This window comes from Hyla sarda, chromosome 9, assembly GCF_029499605.1.
Source record: "Hyla sarda isolate aHylSar1 chromosome 9, aHylSar1.hap1, whole genome shotgun sequence".
Lineage (NCBI taxonomy): Eukaryota > Metazoa > Chordata > Amphibia > Anura > Hylidae > Hyla > Hyla sarda.
The window spans coordinates 163,027,748-163,049,118 of NC_079197.1; the positions used below are offsets into that span (position 1 = coordinate 163,027,748).

The window sequence follows — 21,371 nt, forward strand, 5'->3', positions numbered from 1 at the left end:
TAGCAGCGGCATGGTCTGCCTCTATGGTATGTAATGACTTGCTATAGTAGTGTAGTGGCTGAACTATATGAATTCATTGGTATATGGCACCTATGAAAGACAAGACCCCAGCTTAAAGGGGTACTCTGGTGGAAAACTTTTTTTTTAAATCAACTGGTGGCAGAAAGTTTAACAGATTTGTAAATTACTTCTATTAAAAAAAATCTTAATCCTTCCAGTACTTCTAATCTTCTGAATACTACAGAGGAAATTATTTTCTTTTTGGAACACAGTGCTCTCTGCTGACATCACGAGCACAGTGCTCTGTGCTGACACCTCTGTCCATTTTAAGAACTGTCCAGAGTAGGAGAAAATCCCCATAGAAAACATATGCTGCTCTGGACAGTTCCTAAAATAGACAGAGATGTCAGCAGAGAGCACTGTGGTCGTGATGTCAGAAGAGAGCACTGTGTTCCAAAAATAATATAATGTCCTCTTTAGTATTCATCAGCTAATAAGTACTGGAAGGATTAAGATTTTTTAATAGAAGTAATTTACAAATCTGTTTATTTTTCTGGCACCAGTTGATTTAAAAAAAAAAAAGTTTTTCACTGTAGTACCCCTTTAAACTTAAAGGGGTACTCCGCTGCTAGACATGTTATGCCCTATACAAAGGATAGGGGATAACGTGTCTGATCGTGGGCGTCCGGCCACTGGGGACCCTTGTGATCTCAGCCGCAACACTCCAGTCATCACGCTCCCTCCCAGAAAACGTGGGGGGTCCCCCCTGCGATCAGACATGTTATCACCTATTCTTTGGATAGGGGATAACATATCTAGGGGAAGAATACTCCTTTAAACCTTTGTAAAGTGGGGTGGGAAAGGGAGGGTTTCTTTAAAAAAATAAATTCTGGTATTTTATGATTGCATTGAATTATTTTTGGCTAATCTAAATAAAATAAATGAAATAGTCATAGTACTTCTAGTGCAGTGAAATGTCCTCCATCTATCATATGATAATGCAGAGTTCTTGTTTAAATGCAGAAATTCTAGGGTTTTATCTTGATATATTTTTATGCATTAAAGGGGTACTCCGGCGCTTAGACATCTTATTCCCTATCCAAAGGATCCAAAGGTCCTGTCACGCCCCCTCCCATAGGCTTGTATTGAGGGGGCGGAGCGTGACATCACATGGGGGCGGAGCCTTGACGTCACAATGCTCCGGCCCCGTGATCGACAGTTATCAGATCCGGAACGAACACGTTCCAGGGTCTGATTATAATGGGGTGCGGCGTGCAAGATCACGGGGGTCCCCAGCAAGGGACCCCCGTGGTCAGGCATCTTATCCCCTATCCTTTGGATAGGGGATAAGATGTCTAAGCGCTGGAGTACCCCTTTAATACTAAATATCCAATAATTCAGCATCTATTAGTCCCATTAAAGGACTTTATATGTACAGCCATTGCAGCCGGTCTCAGGACTGGACCTGGCACAAGCTATACTATGGACCAGTGTTTTCCACACAGCGTGCCTCCAGCTGTTGCAAAATTACAACTTCCAGCATGCCCGGACTGCCTTTGGTTTTTGGTGATTTCTATATCACTTCATTTACAAATATATACTCCTTACCACATAAAAAATATATCTCTAAAGTCTTGGCCACTATGTGTCTCACTTTCCTGCAAACATCTCTGGGAGAAGTGAGACCAAACACAGGAATTGGGTGTAAGGCTTAGATAGTGTTATGCTCAGGAGAGAGCATGGACTGTGTGATTGCATCCTCAGCCTGTCTGCCTCCTTCACAAGCTCCACACTGTGCCTCAAAGGTAAATCAAAGGTTTTGTTTTCATTTTATTTCTTTGTTATGTACAGCAGAACCCTTGTGTAGCCTGGGCAGCAGCAGTTCACTGCTTAGACCAGGACAGCTTTTATGATGTAACCTATTTGTTGCTGTTATCCTCTCCCTTGCCTCCCTTTAGCTTTTCATCATCAGGAGAATAACTGCTTAGACCAGGGCTGCTTTTGTTATGTAAACCTTTCCTTCCTATGATGCTACTGCTGTTTGTTTCCATCAATAACTTCTTCTCCCCTCCACATGCCATCCATAGTGCTGTACCGTAAACCCATGGGTTTAAATATCCCAATGTGCAGCCAGTCACACATCAGCATGTATGGTATATGTAAATGGAACAATATTGCACATGCCCTTTAAGTATGAAGATCTGAAGCTCCCATCATCTCACCTCAAAGTCTTCCCAATGAAGTGGAGGTCTGGTGGGGTGTTTGTTGTCCAGCAGGATTTGTAAAGTGACGTTCAGAACGGCTTCTTCCGTCAGATCCTGATGGGTGAAGGATCCCCAGGTGAAGGACAAGAACTTAGACCAGAAGTTGGGGAAGAAGGCATGGCCACCTGGTATGGCCAGGCCCCAGAGGAGCAGAAAGGGGAGGAGCATGGGGAGGGAGATGGTTACGGATCCTTCATTGAGAGCACCTGCAAGAATTGAGATAGTCCATGGGTTATAATATATCTACATATGGATTAAATATAATATATAGAGTAAAGTAAAGCTTATTATTGTATTATGAAAACCTATGTAATTGTATAGCATACTTTGTGTCTCAGTGCTTACCATTTTTAAGATCTCTGCTTGCTGCTAGAGAATGGAGGTGGTCTTGTTGATAAAGGGTGTGGATCAAATAAGAGGTGCTAAGAACCAGCTCCAGAATTTTGGACCGTTAAATAACTTTGTGGTTACTTGACGGTACTCGGTTATCTCTGGGGCTCCCATAGACGACGCATACAGCACATGCTGACCCACCGCTCCATGCAGTGTAGAGAGTCGAGGCCCTGTTCTTGTGACCATGGGGGTCGAAGTGGTCAGACCCAATGTGATAGGACTCTTATGCCCCACTCTGTGGACATGGGGATGCGTTTTTTGGAGTACCCATTTAGGGTCAATGCTGGCAAAGACAGGTGAGACCTTGGATTAAAGCTCCATCAAATTTGGATTTTGATGTCATGTTGCGGTATGTGTGGTGATGGCGTGATGTCACACAGGGGCGGAGTCGTGACATCACGATACTCCGACCCCGTGGTCGGCACCCGGCAGTTTGTGAGCTGGCAGCGCGGCGTGCAGCTCAAAGAGGTGGGTGCCAAATGCAAGATTGCGGGGGTCCCCAGTGGCGGGACCCCCGCAGTCAGACATCTTATCCCCTATCCTTTGGATAGGGGATAAGATGTCTAAGGGCAGAGTACCCTTTTAACCATAGCATAACATTAGTAGGTATTGAGTCGTGAGTAATGTGGGCCCAAGATGGACACTGAGGGCAACATTTACCACACAGGGCGGGCAGGATGCTATATTCTGTACTGGGTCACCACAAGAGTATCAGGGACCTACAGTACCTCTGTCTACAATGAAGGTCCAGACACCCCAGAGATGGAAGGGTCCAGGATAAGACAGACCTCTTTGTTTTCTTCCAATGACCTTTATGGGGCCGCAGACCATAAATTTCCCTAATAGGGTATTTGAGGATGGTTTTATGTTTAGGCTGAAAACAGACAGACTGTGCAGAGGAAAAGTTCATGAGTTGCCCATAGCAACCAATCAGATTATTTTACTTTTCAGAGGACTTTTTAAAAATTAAAGAAGCGACCTGATTGGCAATCTCAGGACAGGTTTTGATAAATCTCCCCCAGTGTTTTTGTACAAAAAAAAAAAAGCCTTACTCGCCAAAAACGCTGCAGCCAGATGTAAGCTGGACGTTAAAGAGGTACTCCGGTGGAAAACATTTTTTTCTTAAAGGGGTATTCCGGTGGAAAACATTTTTTTTTTTTTTTTAAATGAACTGGTGCCAGAAAGTTAAAGGGGTACTCCGGTGCTTACACATCTTATCCCCTATACAAAGGATAGTGGATAAGATGCCTGATCGCGGGAGTCCCGCCGTGTGACGTCACGTTCCGCCCCTCAATGCAAGCCTACGGGAGGGGGCGTGACAGCTATCACGCCCCCTCCCGTAGGCTTGCATTGAGGGGCGGAGCGTGACGTCACACGGGGGCGGAGGCGTGACGTCACACGCCGCCGGCTGTGCGGTCGCCGGTAATCAGACACGCTCCAGGGACTGATTAAAAATGGGGTGCCGCGTGCATGATCCTGGGGGTCCCCAGTGGCGGGACTCCCACGATCAGGCATCTTATCCCCTATCCTTTGGATAGGGGATAAGATGTGTAAGCACTGGAGAACTGTTACGCCGAGCGCTCCGGGTCCCCGCTCCTCCCCGGAGCGCTCGCTACACTCTCTCCGCTGCAGCGCTCCGGTCAGATCCACTGACCCGGGGCGCTGCGATTCTGCTGCCAGCCGGGATGCGATTCACGATGCGGGTAGCGCCCGCTCGCGATGCGCACCCCGGCTCCCGTACCTGACTCGCTCTCCCTCGGTCCTGTCCCGGCGCGCGCGGCCCCGCTCCCTAGGGCGCGCGCGCGCCGGGTCTTTGCGATTTAAAGGGCCACTGCGCCGCTGATTGGCGCAGTGATTCCAATTAGTGTCTTCACCTGTGCACTTCCCTATATCACCTCACTTCCCCTGCACTTCCCTGCCGGATCTTGTTGCCATTGTGCCAGTGAAAGCGTTCCTTGTATGTTCCTAGCCTGTGTTCCAGACCTCCTGCCGTTGCCCCTGACTACGATCCTTGCTGCCTGCCCCGACCTTCTGCTACGTCCGACCTTGCTTCTGTCTACTCCCTTGTACCGCGCCTATCTTCAGCAGCCAGAGAGGTTGAGCCGTTGCTAGTGGATACGACCTGGTCACTACCGCCGCAGCAAGACCATCCCGCTTTGCGGCGGGCTCTGGTGAAAACCAGTAGTGACTTAGAACCGATCCACTAGCACGGTCCACGCCAATCCCTCTCTGGCACAGAGGATCCACTACCTGCCAGCCGGCATCGTGACAGTAGATCCGGCCATGGATCCCGCTGAAGTTCCTCTGCCAGTTGTCGCTGACCTCACCACGGTGGTCGCCCAGCAGTCACAACAGATAGCGCAACAAGGCCAACAGCTGTCTCAACTGACCGTTATGCTACAACAGTTACTACCACAGCTTCAGCAGTCATCTCCTCCGCCAGCTCCTGCACCTCCTCCGCAGCGAGTGGCCGCTCCTGGGCTACGCCTATCCTTGCCGGATAAATTTGATGGGGACTCTAAGTTTTGCCGTGGCTTTCTTTCCCAATGTTCCCTGCATCTGGAGATGATGTCGGACCTGTTTCCCACTGAAAGGTCTAAGGTGGCTTTCGTAGTCAGCCTTCTGTCCGGAAAAGCCCTGTCATGGGCCACACCGCTCTGGGACCGCAATGATCCTGTCACTGCCTCTGTACACTCCTTCTTCTCGGAAGTCCGAAGTGTCTTTGAGGAACCTGCCCGAGCCTCTTCTGCTGAGACTGCCCTGTTGAACCTGGTCCAGGGTAATTCTTCCGTTGGCGAGTATGCCGTACAATTCCGTACTCTTGCTTCAGAATTGTCCTGGAATAATGAGGCCCTCTGCGCGACCTTTAAAAAAGGCCTATCCAGCAACATTAAAGATGTTCTGGCCGCACGAGAAATTCCTGCTAATCTACATGAACTTATTCACCTAGCCACTCGCATTGACATGCGTTTTTCCGAAAGGCGTCAGGAGCTCCGCCAAGATATGGACTCTGTTCGCACGAGGCGTTTCTTCTCCTCGGCTCCTCTCTCCTCTGGTCCCCTGCAATCTGTTCCTGTGCCTCCCGCCGTGGAGGCTATGCAGGTCGACCGGTCTCGCCTGACACCTGAAGAGAGGACACGACGCCGCATGGAGAACCTCTGCCTGTACTGTGCTAGTACCGAACACTTCCTGAGGGATTGTCCTATCCGTCCTCCCCGCCTGGAAAGACGTCCGCTGACTCCGCACAAAGGAGAGACAGTCCTTGATGTCTACTCTGCTTCTCCACGTCTTACTGTGCCTGTGCGGATGTCTGCCTCTGCCTTCTCCTTCTCTACCGTGGCCTTCTTGGACTCTGGATCTGCAGGAAATTTTATTTTGGCCTCTCTCGTCAACAGGTTCAACATCCCAGTGACCAGTCTCGCCAGACCCCTTTACATCAATTGTGTAAACAATGAAAGATTGGACTGTACCATACGCTTCCGCACGGAGCCCCTTCTAATGAGCATCGGATCTCATCACGAGAGGATTGAACTTTTGGTCCTCCCCAATTGCACCTCGGAAATTCTCCTTGGACTTCCCTGGCTTCAACTTCATTCCCCAACCCTGGATTGGTCCACTGGGGAGATCAAGAGTTGGGGGCCCTCTTGTTCCAAGGACTGTCTAAGACCGGTTCCCAGTAACCCTTGCCGTGACTCTGTGGTTCCCTCAGTAACCGGTCTCCCTAAGGCCTATATGGACTTCGCGGATGTTTTCTGCAAAAAACAAGCTGAGACTCTACCTCCTCACAGGCCTTATGATTGCCCTATCGACCTCCTCCCGGGTACTACTCCACCCCGGGGCAGAATTTATCCTCTCTCTGCCCCAGAGACTCTTGCCATGTCTGAGTATGTCCAGGAAAATTTAAAAAAGGGCTTTATCCGTAAATCCTCCTCTCCTGCCGGAGCTGGATTTTTCTTTGTGTCCAAAAAAGATGGCTCCCTACGTCCTTGCATTGACTACCGCGGTCTTAATAAAATCACGGTTAAGAACCGCTACCCCCTACCCCTCATCTCTGAACTCTTTGATCGCCTCCAAGGTGCCCACATCTTTACTAAATTGGACTTAAGAGGCGCCTATAACCTCATCCGCATCAGAGAGGGGGATGAGTGGAAAACGGCGTTTAACACCAGAGATGGACACTTTGAGTATCTGGTCATGCCCTTTGGCCTGTGCAACGCCCCTGCTGTCTTCCAAGACTTTGTCAATGAAATTTTTCGTGATCTGTTATACTCCTGTGTTGTTGTATATCTGGACGATATCCTAATTTTTTCTGCCAATCTAGAAGAACACCGCCAGCATGTCCGTATGGTTCTTCAGAGACTTCGTGACAATCAACTCTATGCCAAAATTGAGAAATGTCTGTTTGAATGCCAATCTCTTCCTTTTCTAGGATATTTGGTCTCTGGCCAGGGACTACAAATGGATCCAGACAAACTCTCTGCCGTCTTAGATTGGCCACGCCCCTCCGGACTCCGTGCTATCCAACGCTTTTTGGGGTTCGCCAATTATTACAGGCAATTTATTCCACATTTTTCTACCGTTGTGGCTCCTATCGTGGCTTTAACCAAAAAAAATGCCGATCCCAAGTCGTGGCCTCCTCAAGCGGAAGACGCCTTTAAACGACTCAAGTCTGCCTTTTCTTCGGCTCCCGTGCTCTCCAGACCTGACCCTTCCAAACCCTTCCTATTGGAGGTTGATGCCTCCTCAGTGGGAGCTGGAGCTGTTCTTTTACAAAAAAATTCTTCCGGGCATGCTGTCACTTGTGGTTTTTTTTCTAGGACCTTCTCTCCGGCGGAGAGGAACTACTCCATCGGGGATCGAGAGCTTCTAGCCATTAAATTAGCACTTGAGGAATGGAGGCATCTGCTGGAGGGATCAAGATTTCCAGTTATTATTTACACCGACCACAAGAACCTCTCCTACCTCCAGTCTGCCCAACGGCTGAATCCTCGCCAGGCCCGGTGGTCTCTGTTCTTTGCCCGATTTAATTTTGAGATTCACTTTCGTCCTGCCGATAAGAACATTAGGGCCGATGCTCTCTCTCGTTCCTCGGATGCCTCAGAAGTTGAACTCTCTCCGCAACACATCATTCCACCTGACTGCCTGATCTCCACTTCTCCAGCCTCCATCAGGCAAACTCCTCCAGGAAAGACCTTTGTTTCTCCACGCCAACGCCTCGGAATCCTCAAATGGGGTCACTCCTCCCATCTCGCTGGTCATGGGGGCATCAAGAAATCTGTGCAACTCATCTCCCGCTTCTATTGGTGGCCGACTCTGGAGACGGATGTTGTGGACTTTGTGCGAGCCTGCACTATCTGTGCCCGGGATAAGACTCCTCGCCAGAAGCCCGCTGGTTTTCTTCATCCCCTGCCTGTCCCCGAACAGCCTTGGTCTCTGATTGGTATGGATTTTATTACTGATTTACCCCCTTCCCGTGGCAACACTGTTATTTGGGTGGTCGTTGATCGATTCTCCAAAATGGCACATTTCATCCCTCTTCCTGGTCTTCCTTCAGCGCCTCAGTTGGCTAAACAATTTTTTGTACACATTTTTCGTCTTCACGGGTTGCCTACGCAGATCGTCTCGGATAGAGGCGTCCAATTTGTGTCTAAATTCTGGAGGGCTCTCTGTAAACAACTCAAGATTAAATTAAATTTTTCTTCTGCATATCATCCCCAGTCCAATGGACAAGTAGAAAGAATTAACCAAGTCTTGGGTGATTATTTGCGACATTTTGTTTCCTCCCGCCAGGATGACTGGGCAGATCTCCTTCCATGGGCCGAATTCTCGTATAACTTCAGAGTCTCTGAATCTTCCTCCAAATCCCCATTTTTCGTGGTGTACGGCCGTCACCCTCTTCCCCCCCTCCCTACCCCCTTGCCCTCTGGTCTGCCCGCTGTGGATGAAATTTCTCGTGACCTTTCCATTATATGGAGAGAGACCCAAAATTCTCTCTTACAGGCTTCTTCACGCATGAAGAGGTTCGCGGATAAGAAAAGAAGAGCTCCTCCCGTTTTTTCCCCTGGAGACAAGGTATGGCTCTCCGCTAAATATGTCCGCTTCCGTGTCCCTAGCTACAAGTTGGGACCACGCTATCTTGGTCCTTTCAAAATTTTGTGTCAAATTAATCCTGTCTCTTACAAACTTCTTCTTCCTCCTTCTCTTCGTATCCCTAATGCCTTTCACGTCTCTCTTCTTAAACCACTCATCCTCAACCGTTTTTCTCCCAAATCTGTTCCTCCCACTCCTGTTTCCGGCTCCTCGGACATCTTCTCTGTCAAAGAGATCTTAGCCTCTAAAAAGGGAAAACTTTTTTTTTAGTGGACTGGGAGGGTTGTGGTCCTGAAGAGAGATCCTGGGAACCTGAGGACAACATCCTAGATAAAAGTCTGCTCCTCAGGTTCTCAGGCCCTAAAAAGAGGGGGAGACCCAAGGGGGGGGGTACTGTTACGCCGAGCGCTCCGGGTCCCCGCTCCTCCCCGGAGCGCTCGCTACACTCTCTCCGCTGCAGCGCTCCGGTCAGATCCACTGACCCGGGGCGCTGCGATTCTGCTGCCAGCCGGGATGCGATTCACGATGCGGGTAGCGCCCGCTCGCGATGCGCACCCCGGCTCCCGTACCTGACTCGCTCTCCCTCGGTCCTGTCCCGGCGCGCGCGGCCCCGCTCCCTAGGGCGCGCGCGCGCCGGGTCTTTGCGATTTAAAGGGCCACTGCGCCGCTGATTGGCGCAGTGATTCCAATTAGTGTCTTCACCTGTGCACTTCCCTATATCACCTCACTTCCCCTGCACTTCCCTGCCGGATCTTGTTGCCATTGTGCCAGTGAAAGCGTTCCTTGTATGTTCCTAGCCTGTGTTCCAGACCTCCTGCCGTTGCCCCTGACTACGATCCTTGCTGCCTGCCCCGACCTTCTGCTACGTCCGACCTTGCTTCTGTCTACTCCCTTGTACCGCGCCTATCTTCAGCAGCCAGAGAGGTTGAGCCGTTGCTAGTGGATACGACCTGGTCACTACCGCCGCAGCAAGACCATCCCGCTTTGCGGCGGGCTCTGGTGAAAACCAGTAGTGACTTAGAACCGATCCACTAGCACGGTCCACGCCAATCCCTCTCTGGCACAGAGGATCCACTACCTGCCAGCCGGCATCGTGACAAGAACCCCTTTAAATAGATTTGTAAATTACTTCTGTTTAAAAATCTTTATCCTTCCAGTACTTTTTAGCAGCTGTATGCTACAATCTTGTCCACAGGGCTCTCTGCTGACACCTGATGCCCGTATCAGGAACTGTCCAGAGCAGGAGAAAATCCTCTACTCTGGAGTGTCAGCAGAGAGCACTGTGGGCAAGACAGTTCATTTAAAAGAAAATGTTTTCCAGTGGAGTACCCCTTTAATAGGGGGGAAAAAACACTGCAGCCAGCTGGACATTAATAGGGGAAAACAATAGAAAAACAATGTGTGCATGTATTTTCTTCAGTGTTTTTTTTTTTTTTGCTTTTTTTTTTCAGGGAAATCCAATTGGTATTTATTAAATTTTATTTATTTTTTTTCAGAGAAACGCAAAATGTATTTAACAGCAAAGAAAAAAAACACCAAGACTTGGACCCACTATTTTTTATTTATATTTTTAAGAGCCACAAAAAAATTATCTTGTGGGTGCCAAATGAGGGAGCAGTTTTAGTTTTTTGTTTTTTTTCACGTCAGAAAAACTCCAAAAAATTTTGAAATTAGGGGCAATTATTGTGTGTTTTTTTTTTTCAGGCCAAATAAAAGTTGCTGTTCATAGATTATATATGTTTAATATGGCTGCCATAGGAGGGCACATTGCGGACAGATGAGTCCTTTCCAATGATGTGTTTCCATTTTGCTCGCGTGCCTCCGTACTAGCAGCGTTTCGTTGAATTTGGAGTTAACCTGCCATTTTCACCTCTCATTAGGAATGCCGAGCAGTTTTGTCACCTATCTGACTGACTCCTCCCGACTACTCTAACTGCTAATATAAACCTTACACCCTTCCCCGCCACTGAATAAGCCATTCCTCAGTCACACAAAGCCTCCTGTCACGTAATTGCTGCCTCCGACCCCATTATTACGTACGGGCGGCTCACACTCTATTATTAATGTGAAGGAGGCGATGAAGGGGAGGAGGTGATACACTGAGAGCCGAGACAATGACATTAGATTCAGCCCCGCTGGATCCTCTTATACCCAAAATTAAAATATATAAATTTGGCCTTCAAAATTAAAAAAAAAAATTATCTTAAAATTTATCATAGTTTTTCTATCGCTAAGAGTATGTTCACACTACGGAATCTCCGCGCGGACTTCCGATCAGAAAATCTGCTGTACTAATCTATTATTAGTGTAAAAGGGTCTTCCGCTGTCCCGTTCACCATGCGGAACATGTGTTTATTCGTTCTGCAGAATAACGCACCATTGCCGTTAGAGATGAGCGAACTTACAGTAAATTCGATTTGTCACGAACTTCTCGGCTCGGCAGTTGATGACTTATCCTGCGTAAATTAGTTCAGCTTTCAGGTGCTCCGGTGGGCTGGAAAAGGTGGATACAGTCCTAGGAAAGAGTCTCCTAGGTCTGTATCCACCTTTTCCAGCCCACCGGAGCACCGGAAAGCTGAACTAATTTACGCAGGATAAGTCATCAACTGCCGAGCCGAGAAGCTTGTGACGAATCGAATTTACTGTAAGTTCGCTCATCTCTAATTGCCGTCAATGGTGACGACGCAGGTTCACGCAGCTCTGGAATCTCCAATCCGGAATATCTTTGGGCGGAGATTCCACAGTGTGACCATACTCTAAGAGATTAAAGGGGTACTCCGCTGCTCAGCGTTTGGAACAATCTGTTCCCGAACGCAGGAGCCAGCGCCGGGAGCTCGTGATGTCATAGCCCCACCGGGGCTATGACATCATGAACGCCTGGCGCCGGCGTCTCCAGCGTTCGGAAGAGATTGTTCCAAACGCTGAGAAGTGGAGTTGTTCTTTAAAGGGGTTATCCAGGATAAAACTTTTTTTTTTATATACCGTATTTTTCGCCCTATAGGACGCACCGGCGTATAAGACGCACCCTATTTTTAGGTGCAAAATCTAAAAAATTTAAGATTTTGAACCCAATAGTGGACTTCAACCTGCAGACCTCCAGATGTTGCAAAACTACAACTCCCAGCATGCCGAGTTGTAGTTTTTCAACATCTGGAGGTCTGCAGATTGAAGACCACTGCATAGGAGGTAATACTCACGTGACCCCGCCGCTCCGGACCCGTCACCGCTGCCCTGGATGTCGCTCCATCGCTGTCGCCGTGTCCCCGTCGCTCCGGAACGTCTCTGCTGCCGGCCGGGTATCCTCGCTCTCTGTCGCTGCCATCACGTCGTTACGCACGCCGACGCACGTACGCGACGATGTGATGAGGAGGAAGGAGAGCGCCGGCCATACAGGGGATCCCTGAACGGAGAAGACACCGAGGAGGCAGGTAAGGTCCCCCCCGGTGTCCTGTAAGCACTAACCCGGCTATTCAGTCGGGCTGTTCTGGACCGCCGCGGTGAAATCGCGGCGGTCCCGAACAGCCCGACTGAACAGCCGGGTTAGTGTCACTTTCCCTTCAGACGCGGCGGTCAGCTTTCATTGCCGCATCTGAAGGGTTAATACAGGGCATCACCGCGATCGGTGATGTCCTGTATTAGCCGCGGGTCCCGGCCGTTGATAGACGCAGGGACCGCCGCGATAGAGGTGTATTCGCCGTATAAGACGCACCGACTTTTTCCCCCCAGTTTTGGGGAAGAAAAAATCCGTCTTATACGGCGAAAAATACGGTATATATCAACTGGCTCCAGAAAGTTAAACAGATTTGTAAATTGGAAAATTAATATAAATAGATGTATTTCTATGGACCAGTCCTCAAAAGTACAAAGCAAAAGGAAGAAAAAAAACTGAATAGAAAGTAAGGATCCAATATATATTATTTATTAAATAAAATAAAATAGGTAAGTATGCCGATCACCAAGCAGGGCCCTTGCATATGGTGACAGACATATCATGCGAACTATTGTATTAAAAGTTGTATTAATCTCTGAATCAATAGATAATTAGCACCCCTAAAATGATGATGTAGTCAATATCTGCTATATAAAATCCTTTCAGTTCATAGGAGATAACATTAGTTCAGAAAGAATAAATAAATCCAAAATGAAAGTCTCGATTGGTTCAAGTTCATTGCGTCGAGTGTGACAATCGTCTCCAGAAGAGTTCCAAATGTGTTCCAATTCATCAGTAAGTATTTCAGCAGCGAATAGCGGTTGTCTCCCTGTAGTTCATACAGGAAACATAGCTACTCTGAGTTGCAACTTTTGTTAGATACAATGTAGCAGATGGAAACAATGTAGCAAGTGCTCTCGGCAGTGTTACATGATAGTACGAGATATCGGTGCACAGCACCACTCACCCTCCTTGTTAAACCTCAGATACGGGGGGGGGGGCTGGCATGGCTGAATCCGGCCCTTGTATGGCGATACCCGGCTGGGCTGTGATCCGGGTGAGTGGCTAGATCTCCAGGGGGTTCTCGGTGTTCTTGGGCTGGCACGGAGTGGCGTCCGGCCTTGTGAAGGAAACCGTCCAGGAGTGAATCTGCCGTCCAGGGCTGTGGATAATTGCGGGAGACCGATGGTGCGGGTTGCACGTGTGAATGATGCCCTATCAGTGCTCGCGCTGTGGTGATCCCAAAATCGTGGGCGTCCAGCAGTTGCAAATAAGAAATAGCAGATATAGTCTCTTTAGAAGTGATATACACTTATGGATAAGGTGCTGTAACTGGGCTAGATGCGTTTCAAGGCCGCGGGCCTTTTCTTCAGTAGCGGTAGGTACCTACGTCCACACTGGGTAATTTGAGCTGAGTTTCCTCACGCGTAATTGCGCGTTGGAAATTCGCACTGTGAACGTTACCATTTGTTTTACTGGCTTTTCCGCAGACGGGTCCACACTGCAGAATTTCAGCGGCTGACAACTCCGCCACTGAAATTGATCTGAGCAAATAAAGAACAGGTTCATTCTTTGTGCGGAAGTCCGCTAGCACTGCATAGCCGTCAATGACGAAGTATCGCGGCAGCTGCCACCAGATGAAATCTCCGCTCACTGAATTCTGGAAGCAGAGATTCCGTCCATATTACTCAGTGTGAACATACCCTTATGGAAACTACCGCCCCCCCCCCCCCCCTCGTTTTTTTTTGGGGGGGGGAGTTTGCGCCAAAAGGGCCCTTTTTGTTGTTGAATGGGGTCTATCGTGTTTATGTCAGGTGTTCGTTGTATTAGCAGTATTTTTTTTCTCCGTGAAAGTCCCGTAACTTAGACGGACTAAGCTGCGGAGCCCAACGCTGAAGTGAGGTTTCAGGTAGACACGATGTGGACCCCTTGAAGTCCTACAAAAGCGAATCTAGACCGCCATTGAATTCTATGGGCACCTAAGCTTGGTCCAGCAGATCCAGGAGTGGTCTGGGTCTATGCTGTAGTGCAGTGGACCACAGAGCTTACACTCTAACTGCACATTAAACATCTTAGAACAAAACCTTTGGTCGGCAGGCTCAGGAGAGGCATTTTCCCACGTTTTTCTTTATGACGGCATTTTTAACCCTTGACCCACCCTCCTTGAGCTAATAAGTCCTGACCAAGAAACATTAACTTCATACAGATAGGCAACATAGCAGCGTTCACCAACCCATGGCTCTCCAGCCATTCCAAAACTACATCAGCCTAAGGCAGGGCATGATGAGAGTTGTAGTTTTGTAACCGCTGAAGAACACCGCACTATAGTAAGAAATCTTCCATGGAACTCTAACCCTTTTTAGACATAGAAAGAAGAAAGTTGCAGGCTGAGCCATCTTCTTATGTTACTTTGGCTATGGGAGGAGGGAAATAAGCAGCTGCCATGTGACCTTTGACAACTCTTATCTTGGGGGAAACCAGTCAAAAGTGCAACTATTCCAACACGTTTCCCCTTCCAAAGGCTACTGACCCTATAGATACAAGATTGTCCAACTCCCCAGTCATCTGTTCTACTGTGTACTATGGTAGAATAACATCACTTTAAATAGGTAAACAGCAAATGTATAGGATATTGTTGGGTCTGTATAGGATCTATAACTGGGGTCCATCCAGATGTATGCAGTAGACCAGTGGTCTCCAAACTGTGCGGCCATCACCTTGTACGGTTCTGTCTCCCAGATAGAGTCCAACTTGTGGGTCCTTGGAAACTTCTGCAGCCAGACTTTATCGCCCAATTGAAGTGGTTTGGCAGAAGCATGATGGTTATAGCCCTCCTGTTGTCTCAGCTGGGCATCACCCATCTTCTTTCTGACAATTTCTTTGGATTCTTCTCTGGTGCTCAGAGACCCACTCCAGGGAGGCTTGCGGAGAGTTGTTAAATTGGGCATGGACCCCAAAATGTTCGGTCTTTAGGCAGCTGCCCATTTCACCCCATCAAGTAGAAAGGGGTGTACCCCATAGAACAGTGGACTATGTTATTATAGATCCCAATAGTTCGAGCAGCAGTCAGGCCACTCTTCTTGTCTTGACACAGAGGCTGCTCGCAAAATGTGGATAAAGACTTGGTTGATGCGCTCAGAGAGCCCGTTCCCCTAAGGGTGATAAGCAGTAGTCTGGAGTTTCTTGCAGGCATGGAATTGACACAGCTCTTCGAAGAGTCCGCGGTCCGTTAGGACAGACTCCAGAAACCCAGAGGTTTGCACCCAACTGGAGTAGAATATCTGGGCCGCTGTCTTGGCTGTGAGATCTTTGAGGGGGACAATGACAACCCATTTGGAGTTATGATCCACCATGGTGAGAGCATAAATGTACCTGGACCGGGTAGGAGACAACTTGACATGGTCTAGCGTGACCAACTGGTTAGGCCTTTCACTCTGGATGGAATGGATGGGTGCTCTTGCGTCCTTGCGCACGTTCTTGGTGACGTTACAGACAGCACATTCACTGCACCATTTCTCAATGTCGCTCCGTATTCTGATCCAATAGAATCTTCGCCTGACAGTAGCTTTGGTCTTGTGGACTCATAAGTGTCCCGGCTGATCATGGTATGCGTTGAGGACCATCGGCGCTTTTCTTCGGGGAACCAGAATTTGATGAAGTCGATCACCAGAGACCGGATCCAAAGAATTTCGGTTCAACAGTCCTTTGTGCACAAACAATCGCTTCCTCTGTCGCCACAGGCGTTTCAGCTCGTAGTCACACTGGGCCTGGCGTAGATGGGTTGGTACCTTTTTCGCCAGAAGGTAGTTCAACAGATCCCCCATGACTCTACTTTCATCTTGAAGAGTCTTCCAGGTGTATAGGTCTTCTTTAGCCTTTTCAGACCTGGGTTCACCGTCCATGAGGGCGGTCACAACATTCTGGTTCACGAACCGTTGGTAGAATGGGCCATCTCCATGTCTTTGACAGGGGTTCTTCGCAGGGGGTCATCCTAGACAGTACGTTGACATTGACATTTGACTTGCCGCTTCTGTACTTGATGGTGAAACTGTAATTGGCTAATCTTGAAGCACAACGCTGCTCGATGGCACCCAACTTGGCAGTGTTCAGGAGGGCCAATGGGTTATTATTATTATTATTTTTGGACAGTCTCTAGGGCATTCTGTAGGGCTACGGTATATGCTGTCAAGGTCTCACCTGGCTTTTGTCACCTTTCACACAGCCGGAGACGTACCTCTGATGGAGAATGTGACTCAAATACCTGGTACAGTCCTTCAAAGATCTGTTCTACAGTCGCCTTCTCGGAGGCTGGCCAGGTGCAGACTTCTTCCTACGCTGGTCCCTGGAGTTGTCCTGTGAGCAATTGCACCTGTTGGTTGGGAGGGAAAGAGTAAAAGACAAACAAACTCTGGATCCTCTCTTTGAAATCCCTCAAGGTGAAGGGGTCTCCATTGTAGGTAGGGAGGACAGGGTTCCACATGAATACCGGTGCAGACGCTGGAACACCAGGACTGTTGATGCTGACTGCAGGAAGGTGATGACCTCGCTGCTGGAGATGAAGGGGCGCTGCCGCCTGGTTGATCTGGAGAGCTGGGTTCTGACATCCTGTTGAATTTTGAGTGCGCTGTCACTTTAAGGGAAATAAGGTGCTTTCCCCTTTTAAGATGATTGCTGATGTGCTGCAGCGGCTTGGATTAGGCTAATGGGGGTACTGTAATGGATGCTCCCCCTCTATTTTGCAGGCACCCTGTTGTAAATAGTCTTACAACCAGACTTGTGGGTACTAATGGGTTAATGCTAACAGGTACTGACACCGGAAATACTTAATACTTAATACTGACAATCATTGGTGTATGCAGAGTCTGCGCTGCTGCGTGTGCTTGACAGATAACAGCAGAGTCGGAACCTCCAATATGGCTTAACCCAGGGAACTTCCTGTTTTGGTCCGGTCGGCAAAGTCTTCCCCTGTGCAACACAGGGCGGCTCTTTGGTTTCTCCTCTCTGTACTGAAGAGACGTCACCGCTGGGGACTGATGGGGCGGAGCTGCAACCACTCGCGTGCGCGGGAAATGCCGGACCCTGTTAACACTTTCAGGTACCGACTCTCTACAATCCACAATGGCAAATAGTCTTTTCTTCACCTCCACCTCTATTTCACAAGCGCCATGAGTAAAACACTTTCCTCTGACAAAGCCCCATAACCCTTTCTGGCGCAAACTTTATTCGCATCAGCATTCGATTTTTGCAGACAATACTGGACACAGTTCAGACTAGTGGGGGGGGGGGGGGAGGACTTGTGCATAGGGCGCACACCTGTTTCCTGTTCGTAGGACACCAAAAGTTGTGGTAACGGGGTGTGATGAGGCCAGATGTTGTTACCCTAGGAGCAGATGGCATTAACCCCTTGTATTTGTGATGCCAGGGCGTGGTTTATCCTCAATACCACCCGAAGGTATACCGCTGGATCCTGGGCTAGGCACGGGGGCAATAATGACTCCGACGCCAAGTTACGGATAACGGTAGCTTTACTGAGGGTAGACAGAGGGTAAAGTCTATACAGTTCAGCCAGGGCCCATGGAGGTGACCAGTGACTCAGAGACCTTAAGGGCTTGCTGGGACTTGTAGTAGGGCTGGACAATTTAATGCAGACCATGCTGACTTGACAGATGACAGGGACTGACCTGACTCATAAAGCTGTGACTTTATCTTACTTGACTTGATGGCGGCTGCAGGACTGGACTTTGAGGTCTCCAACACTCTGGACACACACACTAGACAAGACTGCACTGGACCTCAGCAGAAGAGAGAGAGAAGCTCCACCCAGGGCTTATATGGGGGAGACTAGCAGGGAGCCCATAGGTCACCTCCGGGATCACCTGGTCACTGGTACCTCCTGGGTAACAATCACATGGTACATTTCTTAAAGCAACAACACATTATATATTATAATACATAGCAAAACAAGCGGCCCAGGGGACACTGAAGGGAGGCTGCCGGACAGGACAGCAAGGGTACGGGGTAACATCTCCCCATACTGGGCCACCACAGTCCATTCTGCAGCTATACACCTTGCAGGAGAAGGTGTGAGAAAAGGAAAACTATTTATAGATGTGCATAGTGCACACTTATAGGTGTGAATGCTGCTCACAGGAAAACTAGGGCACTCTCATATCTACCAGGTTATAGTACACACAAGTTGACTGTACAGTCCTGTGTATAGATCTTATATTGGTAGGTGAGTGCAATATACTGTATACAGGCAGGGAGGTGCACACTGTAATGTATAGATCGTCATCGAAGACATTGTATATTCCAGTGCATAGATCTGTTTTTTGTACAAAGTTAGGCAAATGTCTGAGTATAAATCTGTATTATAGACATGTAAACAGTGTATACTCCTATATATAGATCCATACTGTACATAGGTAGGTGAGTGCACCATTCTATGTATAGATCCATATTGTAGACATGTAAACAGTGTATACTCCTATATATAGATCCATATTGTAGACATGTAAACAGTGTATACTCCTATATATAGATCCATACTGTACATAGGTAGGAGAGTGCACCATTCTATGTATAGATCCATATTGTAGACATGGAAACAGTGTATACACACACACACACAAATATATATATTAGTCCAACAAACAATGGCGCAGCCATGAGGAAGCTCAAACAAAAATGTGCGTTTATTCAGCACGTTTCCATCAACGTTTCAACACTAGAGCCTTTTTCCTACATCAAGTATGCTTGAAAAAGGCTCTAGTGTGGAGTTGAAACGTTGCTGGAAACATGTGGTGAATAAACGCACATTTTTGTTTGAGCTTCCTTGGAGTACTGCGCCATTGTTTATTGGACTGTCTGAATGGTCCGTGATCGCGCCTTGGACATTTGGCACCCGTGATTTTTTTTACGAGTGCTGCAACTGTTCTGGTGTGTGTGTATGTATGTATGTATGTGTGTATATATATATATATATATATAGTAGATCAATATTGTGCACATATACTGAAGTATACATTCATATATATATATATATATATATATTTATAGATAGATAGACTATGTATACATCTACACTTCACTTATAATCTTCTATATATAGATCTATATGTACACACAGTCAAGTGTACAGACCTCTATGTATACATCTGGCATGTGCACACACATTCATGTATATACTTCTATATACAAATCAATACTGTACCCACGTAGGCAGATGTACAAGCCTATGTATACATCTATGCTGTGAACACACATTCAAGTCTATATATATATATATATAGATCTATATTGTATACATATAATCAAGTGTGCACTCCTATGTATAAAATCTATGTTGTGCACATACATGTACCCTTCTATATACAGATCCATATTGCATACATATACTCAATCTGACGTATACATTTATGTATACTCTGTTATATATAGATCCATACTATATACCTATGGGGGAGAATTATCAAAACCGTCCAGAGGAAAAGTAGCTGAGTTGCCTATAGCAACCAATCAGATCACTGCTTTCATTTTGCAGAGGCCTTTTCAAAAGTGAAAGAAGCGATCTGATTGGTTGCTATGGGCAACTCAGCAACTTTTCCTCTGGACAGGTCTTGATAAATCTCCCCCATAGTTAAAGGAGTAGTCCAGTGGTGACTCAGTGGTGAGCAACTTATCCCCTATCCTAAGGATAGGGGATAAGTTGCAGATCGCGGGGGGTCCGACCGCTGTACAGAGCCCCGACAGCCCGCGGGAAGGGGGCGTGTCGACCTCCGCACGAGGCGGCGGCCGACACGCCCCCTCAATACAACTCTATGGCAGAGCCGAAGCGCTGCCTTCGGCAATCTCCAGCTCTGCCATAGAAATGTATTGAGGGGGCGTGTCGGCCGACGCTTCGTGCGGGGGTCGACACCCGCTATCTGGGCCAAGAGCCGGGGCCCCGTACAGAGAGATCGCAGGGGGCCCCAGCGGTCGGACCCCCCGCGATCTCAAACTTATCCCCTATCCTTAGGATAGGGGATAAGTTTTTCACCACTGGACTACCCCTTTAAGCGTTCATTCTTCTACATCTCTGCACATTCATTCATGTATACTCTGTTATATATAGATCCATACTATATACATCTAGTCAAGCGTTCATTCTTATATATACATCCACACATGCACATACATTAATTTATACTCTTACATATAGATCCATACTGTACACACAAAGTAAAGTGCACTCGCCATTGTATATTAAGATCAATAAAGTACTTCTATGTACGGATATTGGGCGACATTTATGTCTTTTTTAATATCGTTGTGAGGTAGAAATCGTTTAAACCCTGTCAGTACTTTCTATGTTTTGTACGTCAGTGCGAAAATCATCAATCGTGCGCAAACTTGTCGATAAATTTTGCATAAACATAGAGATTCCATCATGTTTTTACCGTCTGACGCATTGGTACATGCACTCCTCGGTGCTCTGTATTTGCGCCAAATCTGTTGCCTTTGCGCAAAGTTTTAATATCTAAACAAAAAATGCGCCATAGTAAATTTGTGTGTAAAGCAATTTTTTCTTTCTACGGTACACGAGCACGTAGAGAACATCGGAAAATATTCTATCGAAAAAGACGCACAAAAAGACGCAATGAAAGTCACTTCGCAAATTTATGCGCAAGAAAATACACAGGAAAAAGGGGTAAACTCAATGATAAATGTCCCCCATTGTGCCCATATAGAAGGGTTCATGCTCCTCTGTATAGACCTGTGTTTTCCAACCAGGGTGCCTCCAGCTGTTGCAAAACTACAACTCACAGCATGTGCAGAAAGCCAACGTCTTAGGCTCTAGAGCAGTGTTTGCCAACCAGGGTGCCTCCAGCTGTTGCAAAACTATAACTCCCAGCATGTGCAGACAGCCAATGTCTTAGGCTCCTGAGCAGTGTTTTCCAACCAGGGTGCCTCCAGCTGTTGCAAAACTACAACTCACAGCATGTGCCAACAGCCAACATCTTAGGCTCCTGAGCAGTGTTTCCCAACCAGGGAGCCTCCAGCTGTTGCAAAACTACAACTCCCAGCATGTGCAGACAGCCAACGTCTTAGGCTCTAGAGCAGTGTTTGCCAACCAGGGTGCCTCCAGCTGTTGCAAAACTACAACTCCCAGCATGTGCAGACAGCCAACGTTTTAGGCTCTAGAGCAGTGTTTG

General features: G+C 47.7%; 1 protein-coding gene across 2 annotated transcripts in view; it reads right to left on the bottom strand.

The window, feature by feature from the left end:
- Positions 1-21,371, bottom strand: part of VWA7 (von Willebrand factor A domain containing 7) — a 70,140-nt gene that overhangs the window by 47,509 nt on the left and 1,260 nt on the right. The window contains exons 1-2 of one of the 2 annotated variants that reach the window (XM_056540798.1): positions 19,633-19,678; positions 2,223-2,470 (exon numbers count right to left, since the gene is read on the bottom strand). In XM_056540798.1, the coding sequence (XP_056396773.1) occupies positions 2,223-2,432 (210 nt within the window). In that variant the 5' untranslated portion in view covers positions 2,433-2,470; positions 19,633-19,678. Of the gene's footprint in view, positions 1-2,222; positions 2,471-19,632; positions 19,679-21,371 lie in introns of those variants that run through there. The other variant, XM_056540797.1, reaches the window with a different exon arrangement.